Genomic DNA, 15,036 nt, shown 5'->3' on the forward strand with positions numbered 1-15,036 from the left:
GTACGAGGCCCTCATAAAGCAGATGAAGGGCCAGTTGGGGTTGTCCACCTCCAACAACGAGGCGGAGGATGAGGATGCAGATGTTGCGGAGGATTCTGAGGATGAGACCGAGTGAGCCGCAGATATTTTTATTTAATTTTCGTTGCATAATTTTTCTATATTTATAATATAACAAAGATTTGGTTTTTTTTTATTGAATTATGTTTTTTTAAATATTTATTTCTGTTCAATAATTTTGTTCTAGTCCAATTAAAATATACCAACACCTAAAAAAATGTGAAGCGTGCCTAGACAACTTTTTTGTGGGAGGTATGACTGTGATGATTGGGCAGAGCAACTTTTGTTTTTCTTTTTTGTGGCTAAGGCTAGGTGGAGGTTGTTCGGAGCCTTATCATAGGTTCTGATTTTTCATACAGATCATGTTCGAGTTTAAGTGCAAAAGGTCGAGTTCGTATTCATATTGAGAGTTTGTTCATTCAATTGTAACGTCTTAATGGATTTGATCGTTATAAGGTCAACACAAAACAATTAGGGGCTTCTTGGTATGATGGAATGGAATGGTGGAATGGAATGTGATTCATACTTTCATTCTATTCGTTTGGTCGGTGCGATGGAATGAATGAGTGAATGGATAAAAATGCAAAAGAAATCCAAAAAAATTATCATTCCATTCCGACCTCCATTCCATTTCAACTTCATTTCCATTCCATAATATCAAGCATATAGTTAGAAATCACATAATACATTAATATATTTGTATCCAAAATTAAAATGACCATTGCAGTTTATCCCTAAATCTTATAGTCGAAAACCCTAGTGCATCTCCCTAATCGATTATTCAGCAACAACCCCAAAATCCTTAATCCGTTTCTAATTGTGTGTAACTGGAGCTCGGATGAATCAGTTTTATCCACGTTTCTGAATTGCGAAGAATTCGGAGAAGCTCCAACGTTCTTCAATGGCGGGTAATGCTATAATAGGCATATTCAAATCGCCTCTCATTTCTGTGTGTTCACAACTTGATTTGTCATAGATCGTAGCAGCTTGAGTTTTTGCAATTTGAAGTTTAATTCGACTTTTTGCCTGTAAAAGGAGGTCAGTCGGAGAGAGAAGACAAAGTTTCATTAGAACTGACGGAGGAAATCCTTCAGAGTATGGAAGTTGGAATGGCGTTCCGCGACTATGTATGTGTTCTTCGTAATTTTATTGATTCATTATGGAAAAATGTTGACCTTTTAGATGAACATAATTTTTTTGCTCGCTGTTGGCTATTTGCAGTACATTATAATTTTATCGTTTGGATATATGCTCAGCTGCTCTAGGTGAGCAGTGAGCACTGGGTATCTTGGATTTGAATACACATCTGATTGGTTAATTTTGGCTTATATGTTATGGTGGTGTATAGTGTCTGTCTGCAAACGTATTGAACTTTGCATAAGTTATTGTTCGATTGCTGAAAGTAATTTTGTAATGTTCAGGACAAACTCTATCAGAAAATTCAATGAGTATAGTTTTTCGAAGTGCAAAAAAGTTATCTACTTTTGCAGTTTTTTGTATTCACTATGTTGGTTGCTAACTTATTTTTCTTCTGCAGAATGGAAGAATCAGTTCGATGGATTTCCATAAGACATCAGGTTATTTGGTAACTGCTAGTGATGATGAATCCATTCGTCTCTATGATGTTGCTAGTGCAACGTATGCATCCTCTCCTCATTTGCTGTTCAACTCTTCATGATGATTTGAGCTTTTTATGTTATGCAAGATATTCTTTTCTTTAATGTAAACAAAGTTGCATACTACGAGCTCTTTATTTATTTATGCATATATATGAAAAAAGAGAAACTCACTGCTTAGTGACTGTGATCTTCAAGACTTCAACTGGTATATTCTTGCAATATTGACATGTGAACTTTTGATAGTGTATTTCTCTAGAGTAGATTTTATAGATGTCTATGAAATGTTCTAAGGGATAGGCCTCTGGACATCCAGATGCCCAACTATGTCCCACTTATTCTCATCTTGCATCATGTGATTGCCATAATTATTAGATTATTGTCTTAATTTATACCAGCACTAAGTCTAATTTTCCTTTCATATATGGGAAGCATGTCTGCATTTTGAGTGAAGTTGGAGTCTCTTTATGAATTTGATTTAGCTTCATATCTTTGAGTAAAGTTGGTGTCTGCTTAATATTACATCTGCATGATATGCTAAGAGAGTCTTCTCATTGCATTCAGATGTTTGAAGACAATAAACAGTAAAAAATATGGAGTTGATCTGGTTAGCTTTACCTCTCATCCTACAACTGTTATTTACTCGTCAAAGAATGGCTGGGATGGTATGTATTTCAGATTACTCACATGACTATATTTTGAGGTAACACATGCCAGCACTAACTAACATATCCAACTCCAACAGAATCACTACGACTTCTTTCGTTGCATGATAACAAGTACTTGAGGTACTTCAAGGGTCATCATGACAGGCATGCAGACTGAACCTTACAGTGGCTTTCATCTTCTAGAATTTAGCATTCTCTTTTATGAATGAGTATAATAATAGAGAATACGATATTGGATTCACAGGGTTGTTTCTCTGAGTCTCTGCTCCAGAAATGATTGTTTTGTTTCTGGATCACTGGATAGAACTGTATTGCTTTGGGACCAAAGGGCTGAGAAATGTCAGGTGCAGATTCTTAATTTGTTGAATTATTTTCTCATTGATCATTGTTGAAAGTGTTCCTCTGGAAGTAGGGTCTTCTACGTGTTCAAGGGAGACCAGCTGCAGCTTATGACGATCAAGGACTTGTTTTTTCTGTTGCCTTTGGAGGATACATAAGAATGTTTGATACTAGGAAATATGAAAAGGTCAGAATATATCACATGAGTGAATCATCATAAATGTCAACTATTTACAGTTCTTCAGGTTCTGATTAAGAAACTGTTTATAGGGCCCTTTTGACATATTTTCTCTTGGGGGAGATGTTTCAGAAGCCAATGTTGTGAAGTTCAGTAATGACGGAGGACTTATGCTTCTGACAACGTCAAATGGACATATTCATGTCCTTGATTCATTCCGTGGAACCCTTGTGAGCTGTCTCATATTTCCCTAGAAAGCTCACATGCAATTTATTAGCTTCACTAGATGAGAGTGGGTTCTTATTTTAATTTTTCCTTTTGCTCTAGTTGGCGACACACAACGTCAAGCCAGTTTCAAGCAATTCTACTTTGGAGGCTTCTTTCAGTCCTGAGGGAACGTTTGTCATATCAGGTTCAACATCCTACTTGTTTGCAGGAGACTTTGATATCAATGTTCTTTTATGTAGTTTTATATTGCAGAAGTTTTATTTTTCCAACATATTATATTATTTTTCATCATATCATACTTAAGAAGATGTCCCCAAGTGGTGTTTGATAAAAAAAACATTATCCATCGTATACAAACAATTTGTTTCTACCAAATCCAGTTGAAGAGTTGAATTGATGTATTTCTGATCTAATGCCGATTGGTTATTTTGAGAGAATAAAGCTATTTGTAAAGGAAGTGAGGAACTACTTTATTTCAGCTCTTTTGCCTGCTTGATTCATAATTTACCATACATTGGGTAACTGCCAGCTCAAGATCAATATTGGTTGTTTTTATATTGTTTCATACAATAGAGTTTTTTATTGCTACTCGCTACCAAAATATCTAATTTCTTGCTGTCTCGTGTGTATCTGTGATCCTTGTGAATGTGAGCTCATGAAGCGTTTTTGTGTTGGATTTGATACATCCAGGCTAGTTGAGAGGCACTGACAATTTTCTTTTCATTTCTTGATTTTAATCTACATGGAAGGTTCTGGAGATGGTAGTGTTTACGTTTGGAGTGTTCGAAGTGGAAAAGAGGTATTAAAACTGCTTTTACTCCCTTGTAGTTTGTTTTTTTGAATTTCATTTTTCATTCTTCACCCTTTTTTCTTCATTCTTCACTCTTCTTTTGTCCTATTATGCTGAGGGTTATCAACCATTTATTAAATGACTCGTAATATTTTCTTTAACTAACTCATAAAGAAATTGATTCTCATTGAACAAAGATTCATAAGCTGCATGAATAAAAAATGTATAGTGCACGTGTGCACTTTAATTACCGGAAAAACTTGCATACGAAGACTATTGTCAGCTTTCTGATATTATAAAATCTATCTAAATTGTGATATTAATTTTGCTAATACATGGCAGGACTTTTGCATATTAGTCCTGCAGAACTAATATTTATCATGTGCTGATCCATCTCAACATTGTAAACTACAATTATTGCTGGAAACTGGAAAGCTATACTACTGTCTTCATTGTTTGTACATGTTTCAGGTTGCTAGTTGGATGAGTACTGAAGCAGAACCACCTGTAATCAAATGGGCTCCAGGAAACTTAATGTTTGTAACTGGCTCTTCTGAATTATCCTTTTGGATACCCGACTTATCTAAACTCGCAGCTTACGTTGGAAGGAAGTAGGACTTTCCAATGATCCCTTCTCTGTGCTCTGCCTGCATGTCTGTGGTGTGCTGTGCTGTTACTAGGTAATCCAACAGAATGACAAGCGGTTTCTTATTCACTACTGAACTTCTGCTTATCTGCTGGAACAAATCAGCATGAAGAGATGGAGATTATGAACTATTGCTGCATCTCCTCCACACAAGGAATCAAAGCGGTTGTATATGCTTTCAATATTCTTCCATCTCATGGCTGACACTTAAAGTCTGGAGCATGAGGGAGGCTGAAGATTGTCTGAGCAGTAAGTTATCTTGAAGCGTCTAGATAGTTATGCCATGTAACTCTCTTACATCAACATGGTCTTTCTCTGGTAGATTTTTCCTTTTATAGCTCGATGAGGTACACAATATATGTTAGAAGTAGAACCTTGGATGCTATAGCTCTTTTGACTTGCGAAGACTTGTTTGGGTTCTAATGTATATCTTGCTTGCTACTTCTAATTATGTATATCAGTATATGCATAAAATGTGTGGTTGGGCTCGGTATCACATTTGTTTTCGTTAGACGATCTAATCATAGTTTTGTAACAAGAATTGTGAGTGTATGACTGCCTCGACTGGCTAGAGAATACGCTTGTTCATTTATATGTTTCCAATATATACTTCAGGAAATGACTAATTTTTTTCACAGCATGAAAGATTTAAAAGGAATGTGAGAATTATGTTTCGCAACCAGCAATGGAAAGTTGTACTGTATCTGAATTGCATTCTTATTTTGATATCTCATTTGCTTCCATCCCCTTTTTACCATAATTTTTTTTGTTTTGTTTATAATGAATCACCATAGTCTCCAAATCATTAATTAGCTACATCCCCACACTAGAAGTGAAGTTGTAATTGTACCTGTTTCTAGAGAGAGATTAAAGAATAGGGAAACTAAATCTTGATGGATGAGGATGCTCCATTGCACTTTGCACATGTACTCCTTACCCTTATTTTTTGGGATTGTGCGTCATTAGTTGCCATAAAGCATGCAGTATTGTCAAACCAATTTCAGCAAATCCCATCCACATAAAATCTTTCTGATTGCTACCTTCTAATAATCATTAACATAACTAATCTTTCTCTCAGTTTAATTTAGGTCAGTAGGGTTCATCCACTAATGATGTGAGAATATGCATAATTATTCATTCAATAAAATGACGTATGCTTTAAGTACTAGTATGTAATAAAGTGTTACTCCCTCCGTCCCATAAAAGTTGAGACAAAACTTTTGGGCACGGAGGTAAGAATTTATATATTAAATAAATAAGAGAGATGAAAAAAGTAGAAAGATAAGAGAGAGTAAAGTAAATGATGGAATAAAAAAAGAGTGATTAGATGTTTTGTCTTTTGTTAGAAAAGGAAATGACCCAACTTTGTTGGGACGGACTAAAAAGGAATACGACTCAACTTTTATGGGACGGAGGGAGTATTATTTAAATAGTGTCATAGTATAGTGTTGTTATTGAAGTAATGATGTAGAGAGAGTGTGATTGGATAGATGTATTAATAGTGATTTATTTTTTCCAAAAAAAAGATGCGACATTTTTATGCGACATCAGAAATTATAGTGTGATATCATCTTGGGATTGAAAAAGTATTTTAATATAAAAGGGTATTATGTCATGTTTTATAGATGGTAATTTTCGTGAATCTCTTGTATAGTATATTAAAAATGTCAATTCAAATATATGAAAATTCAAATAAATGTTATCAAATTTTATTATCTAAACGTATACGATTGGTATTTCGATGAAATTTTTATAAAATTACTTTTAATTCGATATATGTTTTGTAAAAGAAATATTTTAAATCAACATAGTTATAGTTTGGAGAAATTTTTTAATAGAGAGTACATAATTAATTATAAATAATAAAATTAAGTTTCAAATAATACTTGTGTTGACATATTTTACACACAGAGTTGACATCGCGTGAGGTTTGATCTTGGCCGCCTGTTTTGAAATTTGACAAACTAAAATTGATACTCTTATAACACCAATAGATAGTTATCATTCAAATGGAAGACTCAACATCAAAGATCGTTTTTCAGATTTAGCACCTCTAAAATCATTGGTGGTAGGTGTATCTTTGGAAAGAAGAATCAGAAACACTGGAACACGTCAATTTCAGTTGCAAGATGTCTAGCAAGCTCCGAAACTATTGTTGTGAAAGATGAAACAGTTCTTTGTGCTTACCCAGTGAACCGACAACTTGCCTCCTTTCCAAATGTTTGACGATAAAATGTGGACCTCCATATAATGTTTAACGTTGTAACTTAGAACTACATGGAATATCATAAATAGGGTGATTTTTTATGACTTTAAGGCCATCCACATCCCTGTCACAATACCGTCTCATCCTTAACTATTCATAGGCCCCACTGCACTTTTTACCCCATCTCTTAACTAAGAGGCAACCCTCCCTTAACTATTCATTCAATTTCATTTTTTATTTTTATTTCCAACAAATTCAATTAATATTTCATTGAAATATTAAATTAATACTAGTAATTTATAAAATCATTAAAAACCACGAAAATTACAACATCCGAAAATACGAAAAATACATAATTGAAATTTGGGAGAAGAATAATGTTTTGAGATGAAGAATGTAGAGTGTTTGGGTGAGAATAGAGAGTTTTTTTTATGGTGGATCATTTGTGGGAATGATTTGATATTATAGAAGTGATTGAGGGCTTAAAAAAATTAAAATATTGAAAAAAACGGCCATAAGCAGCTAGTTTTTTTGGGGGAATTTTTTTTTTCCGATTTTTTTTAAAAAAACTTTTTTTTTCAACGGATATAAACGACGCCCACTCGCGACCGGCGAGTGGGCGTCACGGCCGCACGGGAGCTTGCCACGTGGCCAACGCGCGTGGCGAGCCAGCTCGCCAACATGCTCTCGACGGAGGGATATGGACGAGACGGGGTGGCCGCATCGCTGGCTCGATGCTGTCTCGTCTCGCCGAGACGAGACCGAGCTGGCAACGAGCCAGCGCTACGGATGCCCTAACCTCATTTGGGATTTGAAATTACTCCCTCCGTCTCCTATTAATTGTACACTTTGGTTTCGGCACGGGTTTTAATAAATGTAATGGAAAGTAGGTTAAAAAGTTAGTGTAATATGAGTCCCACTTTTATTTATTGGTTTTATAATGAAAATGTGAGTGAAATAAGTTAGTGAAATACGAACCTACTTATTATTTATGATAAAAGTGAAAGTGGACAATTGACGAAGGAACAGACAAAAGATGCAAAGTGGTCCATTAATGGGGATGGAGGGAGTATAGGATACCACTCGGAGGAGTTTGATGACGACACAAATTGATTTTTCAGGCTCTATCACTGTGTTTTTGGGTGCTTCTTATTTTTTCATTTGTTACATAACTTGACGTTAGCTGATATGTTAATTAAAGATTTATTTTTGAATTAAAAAAATATTTCGAAACTAAATCTTGGCCTAGGTAACTATATATATATGCCACGTGAATAAATCTTGACATAGAAATGTATACACAAAAGAATGAAAGAGCAAAGTGAATTGGTACAGCGCCTATGACTGCTGACTGCAAAACATATAATTTGTGGCATTTTCGATGCAAATACACAAACTTCAATATATACACACAGAAATTAAATAATTTATGTACGTATTCATCAAAAATAACGGCTCAATATCCCCTACTTTAAAACTTTGATCATTGATCCTATCACTTCTACCTTTTGCAGTCTAATTTTCAACACCCCAATTATTACATCGCATCAAAGTTACATTTTTTTATATAATCGATGTCCTATAATTATTATGGATAATTGCCGGTTTTTAGTTTCTTTATACATATTCAGCACAATACCTTTGAGGTAGCCCATAGTTGTCAAATTTTGTCATTTTTGTGAAGTTCATCACACAGAGCTCGACCCAATTTTTACCGCTGAATAAAAACCACAATTACTGTAATCATCAACTATTTATTTAGAATATTGATGTATTTACAGAAATAATTTACTGCAAATTTTTCCAAGCCTTAACGATGAAGTTTGAGAGTTGCGCCAAATTCGTGTATGTCGCAAAATAGAAGTCACCTGCACTAAAACTACAATATTTAAGAGAAATGATGTTTAGTAGGCTAAGCGGAGAAAGTATAACACGCAAGAGAATAATATTGAGAGAATAAAATAAAGTAATTAAAGAAATAAAAAGTTTTGATTTTTATCAAAAAAAAAATGCATTATTTTATCTGGGATGACCCAAAATAGAAAGTGACTCACTTATAGTGTAACAGAGAGAATAATTATTATTGCGCGCACAACTGATACCGGACTAAATGTAGCTAGTTAGTGAGAACTTCGCTTTATATGCGCGTTTGGTTTAGTAATAGATGGCTACTGATCGACGACCAAAAATCTCAGGTTTAATTTAGATTTAATTCTATATATTAATTAATTATTAAAAGAAAAAAACTCATTCACACTGTCATGGAAAATTAATTAACATTAAAATATCAAGAACTTAATAAATACTGTATTTATTAGTAGATTTTAACATAATTTATGACATTAAACTTTTTTTTTTGAATGCTTAAATATATTTTCAAAAACATTGAGCTTTATAGAAATTTGAATCAACTCGTCGTTATCTCAAGGGGAATGTACGAAATGATGCCATTTAGTACTCCGTATGATCTAAGTAGTAAACAAAATTTGATCAACATTTATTATATACTCCTTTTATAAGAGAATCAGATGAATCTTCGATATCGAATGATTTTTCAAACTAAGCAAAAGTACATATCATTTTTAATAAAGGCTAAAAGAATTGGATTATAAACTATACTTGCAAGGAAAGTCCTACACTTTTTAAAGGAATTAAGAACCTCATTGTAGTATATATATATATAGTTGAGTGAAATTCTTCTTCAATTTTCAAACGAACAAGTTGAAAATGTTAGCATTTAATTGCTTTGAAAAATTTCTGAATTTGGATCATTATAGATAGCTAACTGTCATTGGCCCTTTTTCTTCACACTACTACAACTAGTTTGGTAAATAGTTGTGGGGATTGCTTGTAAGAACAGTAAATTAAATACTCCTTAACATATATACCACTATGTCAACATCAATAATTTAATGTTACAATAAATAATTATAGGTTCTTTTTTCCAAATTAATTCCAGTACTCTGAGTGATACTAGGCCTCCACCAGTTCTTATTATGCACTCCATAGTTGAATATTTTAAAATATGAGTTCAAATCAATCAATATTAAATAGAGCTTCCAATTCAAAATAACCAACATTAGTCACCATTGCAATATAATGTTGCAAATTATCATTAATCCGTAATCAAATCATATGGAAAGGCACACACACTATGTGTCCATATGTTATAAATCAAGCCAATTTGGGTATCACCACCACAATACTAAGCTTAATTTAATTACACTAGCTAGATCAACCCATAATTATAAATATAGATTCATTAAAAGTCCCTAATTTAGAAAGGGTAAGTAAGTCACCATCATCATCAATTCATCATATGATAGAGATTAATAGTACTAATGAATTTGTACAACTATTTCATTGTAGTAGCCCTAGTTAGATATATTGACGCCTTAGTGACGGAATCCGGCGGCGTAGGGGTTGAGGCTGAGCTCCAACGAACCGGCGGCGATGGCATCTTCGCCGCGGTGGTGCCAGTCTTGCTTGGCGTCGCCGTGCATTGGGAAGAGGGGGAGGGTCTCGATCTCCGAGGCCTCCTCCTCCGTGGTTTGAAGTAGGGTTTGGTCGTTGATGCTTCTTGACATTTCAAGAAAAGGGTAGGGCGAAGGATAGGGATCAACCCCAAACCATGCCAAATTCTGCCCTCCCACATTTGCATTTGGTGTTATGGAGCATTCCTGCATCATTACAAGCAAAAATATGACTCTTTTATAATGAATTCCATCAATAAATTACTAATTAATTAAGCTTGACTCATAAGCTAATTAGGTCTTGCCCCTATTTCTCCCACCCCTCAACTTCTTGAAGGTGAAATTATTGAAAAATAAATTTGAACCAGAAGATCAAAGTTTTGAAAAATGAAAATGAGCCAAGAAAACTCTCTCTCTCTCTAAATTTTCCTAAAGATTAATTTTGGATAATGAAAATGAACCAAGAAAACTCTCTCTCTCCCCAAATTTTTCATAAAGATTAAATTTTGGATAATGAAAATGAACCAAGAAAACTTAATAAAGGGCCTCTCTCTCTCTCTTAATCTTCATAAAGATCAAATTTTGAAAAATGAAAATGAACCAAGAAAACTTAATTAAGGGCTTCTCCTTCTCTCTCTCTCTCTTACATTGGAAAAGGCTGAACATTCGATTTTGTGTACCAATCACAGAATCAAACAAAAAAAGAGAATCTGTAGTAGAATTTGTACTCACTCTAAAGCTATTCTCCATGGCCACAGATCCATAGCCATTGAGCAAGCCAGCAGCAGAGGAAGACCCTAAAAAAAAGCAAACATGTTTATTGAATTAAGGGAAAAGGGTGGAAGAAAAAGGTGATGGAATTTTACCAGGGTTGATATTGTTAGGGAAGTTGGAGTAAATGGGAAGATGATGATGATGATCGGAGGTGAAGCGCTTCTTCTGACGCTCGCGGGCCTTGTGATTCTGGAACCAGTAAAAGACGTTTTTGCCCTCGATCTTGCCGTACTGCCTCAGCTTGGCGGAGATTCGCTGAATCTGCTCGGCTGTGGGAGACCTGACCCCGCTGTTGTAATAAAGATCCTTCAAGATTCTGATCTGGTCGCTTGTCGGTGTCCACCTCGTACTGCTCTGTCTGCACACGAAGCTCGTCGTTTTACCGCCTCCACCTTGCTCTTCATTTCCTCCATTTCCTCCATTTCCACCTACCTGCTGCTGCTGTTCCATAGTGAGAGAGAGAGAGAAGGGGCTAATGCTAATGATGAGAGAGAGAGAGGGTTATTAGTTGAATGAGGGAAGAGGGAAAAGGGAATTATAAAGAGGAGAGAGAGAGAGAGATGACAGGAGGGCACATGAAGGAAGGATTTGAGATTTGAGAGAGAGAAAGAGGATATCAGAGAGATATCTGAGAGAGAAGGACTGAAGTTGACAGAGCAAAGGCTAACAAAAAGGAAGGGACAAAAAGAGACTAGAAAGGAGCAATTCAGACACAATTGCTTGGATCAAAAGCCATCATATCCATCATCAAGATTTTCTTCTCTCATTATCCTTCCCTCTTCCCTTTCCACAATTGCTTGGATCATTTTACTACTACAGGACTTTGCTTAAAATTAAACCCCTAATACTCCTAGTAATTAAGTACTAGCACACTCACTTCACCCTAAATCAAACTCTAGCCCATTCTTTTTTAATGAAGATGACCCTAAATCAAACCCTAATTTTGTAGTATGAAATTAAAAGGAGTGGGTTTTAGTAATTAAACCAACCCTTGTTTAGTAGAAAAGGGATTGGATTTCTAAAATCCCCATATTTAGAAGAAAAAGATTGATTTTTGTCCCAATAATTTGTGTTATGGAAGAATATTAGTATGATTTTAATGTTTGAAGGATGATTATTCTTTTAATGGTGATATGCAGTGATAGAGCCAACTTAGTTACTAGTGTACAGATCTTTCGATATATGTTCTAGTGTACTTTAATAAAGGGACTACTATCTACTATCCTATAAATGGATTTGCTTTTTAACTGCAAAAATTAATTTTTTTCTTTCTTGAATATTTATAGAAAAAGTTGTGACAGAGAAATTAATTAGTGTGTGACTGAGACATTGATGAATAAGTGCTGAAATTTGACCATAGTATGACTGACCACAAAGCATTCGCTTTCTTAACTCGGAATTCATTTTTTCGTTTATTGTGCTCAAATGATTTATATGTGCAATGAAATAGTTATGGTCTTAATAGACATATATCATCATAGTAGAATATTAGACATCGTTACTATTAGTTGTTTCCATATATTTCTATTCGCGTTGGAAGTTTGAAATGATGTTTCTAATAATTGTCGACCAATCTAGTACTCCCTCTCTCCTAATGTTATATATATTTTGGAAAATATTTTAGAGAAATAATGTCTCCAAGCCATAACGCTATAATAGGGTTAAAATAGTTATTTTATATTTTTATTTAAATTTATGTTTTGTATGTTTTCTATGTTACCCTTTACATTAATTGTGCATATTAATTAGATCTATTTAAGGATATAGCTTAAACTTTGGAGTTATGTACGGGAATAATTTGCTTTCATGAGATCCACATTATTTATGATCAACATTTTTAATTTTGTTTCTTTTTTATAATATCATTGTATTTATATATTTATTGTATATTTAGTTTACGAATAATTCAATGATGTACTACCATCATTTAGAAAACAAATAATGGTGATCAAACTAATCTTCATAAATTTTAGTTTAAATAAATTAATAATTTAATAAAAAATACAGTTCTTAGTTTTCTCTAGTTTTACACTATTTGTACCATTTACGAAAAAATTTGATTCTTCTGTCAAGTTTTATATACCATAAACATTTTTAATTTCTTATTAATTGATAAATCAGGGTAATTCAAATTTATATTGAGCTATTCATACAAATTTAATTTATTTATAAAAACAATAACTTTTATGTGTTATGACTAAAATTATTATCTACTATAAGAAACTAAACTTTTATTTATATACATTCGTAATTTTTATTTTTAAAAATAATTATTTTATTCAAAATAGTTTATTCTGAATAACAGTAATTTTAAATTACAAAAATAACATTTTAGCAAGAAAAATATTTTTTATGCTCAAGATCAATGAATTTTTTTATTACAATAAAATTTTATACATGAAACTAATAATCTTTATTGAAAAAAATAGTAGTAATTTTTTTTCACATAAAATTTTTGTTACAAGAATTGTATTATTTTTATTAGTTTGAACGAATAACCTTTTTTTTATTTATTAAAACACCAACTTTATTCACAATAAAAGAAAGTTTTTAGCAAAAATGTAACTTTCGTTGACATCTTTTATTCACAAAATTAATATTACTATACTAACTTTTTATTCATTAGACCAAAATTATTTATCCATAAGAATAATAACCATTATTTACAAAATAATAAATTTTATTTAGGAGTAACATTTATTCGCAAAAACCTTAACTTTTATTCACTAGTATAATAAATTTTACTCATAAGAATAATAACTTTTATTTATTGGAGCAATAATTTTATTTTACTAGAACTATAAGCTTTTATTTGTTACAATAATGCTTTTATTGATAATATTAATTAAAATGGATATTTTTCAAAATTATAATAACTCTTGTAAAATAGCAAAATTAAATAACTTTATCCAAAAAAAAAAAAATAGCTCTTGGCTGCAACTAAACTATATTAGAGTAATAAATTTTATATATTAAATACTATGACTTTTTTCATAATAAATGTAAATTTTATCCCCAAAAATAATACTCCAAGTTCGATGATGATGTCCGGTTGAGTAAGTAACAAGCTCCCGATCTATTCAAAAGATTAAAAGGGTTGAGTCATCACATGTTTAATACAAAACCATTATCGATCCTTTAAAAAAACAATAAATTTTATTGATTACAATAATAATTTTTTATTGAAAATAATAATAACATTTCTTATAAATAACAATATATTTTATTTATTAAGATAAAAAATTTTATTAATAAAACTTTTATTAGTTAAAATAATATTAATAACTTTTATTCACAAGATTTATAAATCTTCTTAATAAACTAGTAAATTTTATTTATAAGAACAATCATTTTTAATTTTATATTTTTTCAAATCACATAAGTATTAATTCATAAAATTAAATAGTACTATGTACTACAAATACTCTAATTATTACTACAAATACTCTAATTAAGTCTTTAAGTACTTTAATTAAAATCATGAATACAATAAATATGTGCATAATAATCATGCTTTAATTTAACTATCATAACTAAGATATATCTTTCCAAAATACCTATAAGGATATATTAGTCAACATTTAAAATAAATGTATGGCAAAGTGACATAGGGGCATTATGGCATGGAGACATTATGTCTCTAAATCACTACTCATATATATTTTAGTTTATTCCATAAAAAAATTTCATATTTTTTTCTTAATTCTCTTCACATTAATATATACTAATATATTTTCTTTTTCATTTAACACACAACACAATATTATTTAAAATCTCGTACTAACACTCAAGTGTAACATCTACCTTGGGACAAAGAAAGTATCTATTATCTAGACACAATTGTCGAAGTGCCTATTGTCCCCTAACTCGTTATTCTAGATTTCAGCTTCCTCGTGCAGATGCTCCAACCCAATGGGGCTTTTCGTCATTTTTATTTGGACCGAAAATCGAATCACTCTTATATGTTCTGTCATATGTTGGAACGCATATTCAGGTCATATCTCTCACTCTCAATCTAAACTTAAGGTTTTCCTTTTGTCTCATTTTTCTCTGTGATCTCT

At 32.5% G+C, this 15,036-nt stretch overlaps 2 protein-coding genes across 3 annotated transcripts; one reads left to right on the plus strand and one right to left on the minus strand.

Moving 5' to 3' along the window:
- The first annotated feature begins 760 nt into the window (after nucleotides 1-760).
- Nucleotides 761-5,015, plus strand: LOC125216994 (protein ANTHESIS POMOTING FACTOR 1-like). Of its 2 annotated transcripts, XR_007175542.1 has the most exons (12): nucleotides 761-965; nucleotides 1,093-1,184; nucleotides 1,595-1,695; nucleotides 2,238-2,338; nucleotides 2,419-2,485; nucleotides 2,586-2,685; nucleotides 2,754-2,867; nucleotides 2,951-3,088; nucleotides 3,186-3,270; nucleotides 3,836-3,885; nucleotides 4,348-4,556; nucleotides 4,628-5,015. XR_007175542.1 is itself a non-coding variant. In XM_048118804.1 (11 exons), the coding sequence occupies exons 1-11, from the start codon at nucleotides 959-961 to the stop codon at nucleotides 4,489-4,491; spliced, it is 999 nt and encodes a 332-aa protein (XP_047974761.1). In that variant the 5' UTR covers nucleotides 761-958; the 3' UTR covers nucleotides 4,492-5,015. The 2 variants fall into 2 exon arrangements, 1 of the variants encoding a protein (XP_047974761.1); XM_048118804.1 differs by having other exon boundaries at nucleotides 4,348-5,015.
- Nucleotides 5,016-10,123: 5,108 nt separating this feature from the next.
- On the minus strand, nucleotides 10,124-11,425 carry LOC125210514 (protein WUSCHEL-like). Its single transcript, XM_048110059.1, has 3 exons — nucleotides 11,068-11,425; nucleotides 10,934-10,998; nucleotides 10,124-10,408 (listed from the first exon to the last, which is right to left on the minus strand). The coding sequence occupies exons 1-3, from the start codon at nucleotides 11,423-11,425 to the stop codon at nucleotides 10,124-10,126; spliced, it is 708 nt and encodes a 235-aa protein (XP_047966016.1).
- Between the last annotated feature and the right edge of the window lie 3,611 nt (nucleotides 11,426-15,036).

This window comes from Salvia hispanica, chromosome 3 (assembly GCF_023119035.1).
Source record: "Salvia hispanica cultivar TCC Black 2014 chromosome 3, UniMelb_Shisp_WGS_1.0, whole genome shotgun sequence".
In the NCBI taxonomy this organism is placed as follows: Eukaryota; Viridiplantae; Streptophyta; class Magnoliopsida; order Lamiales; family Lamiaceae; genus Salvia; species Salvia hispanica.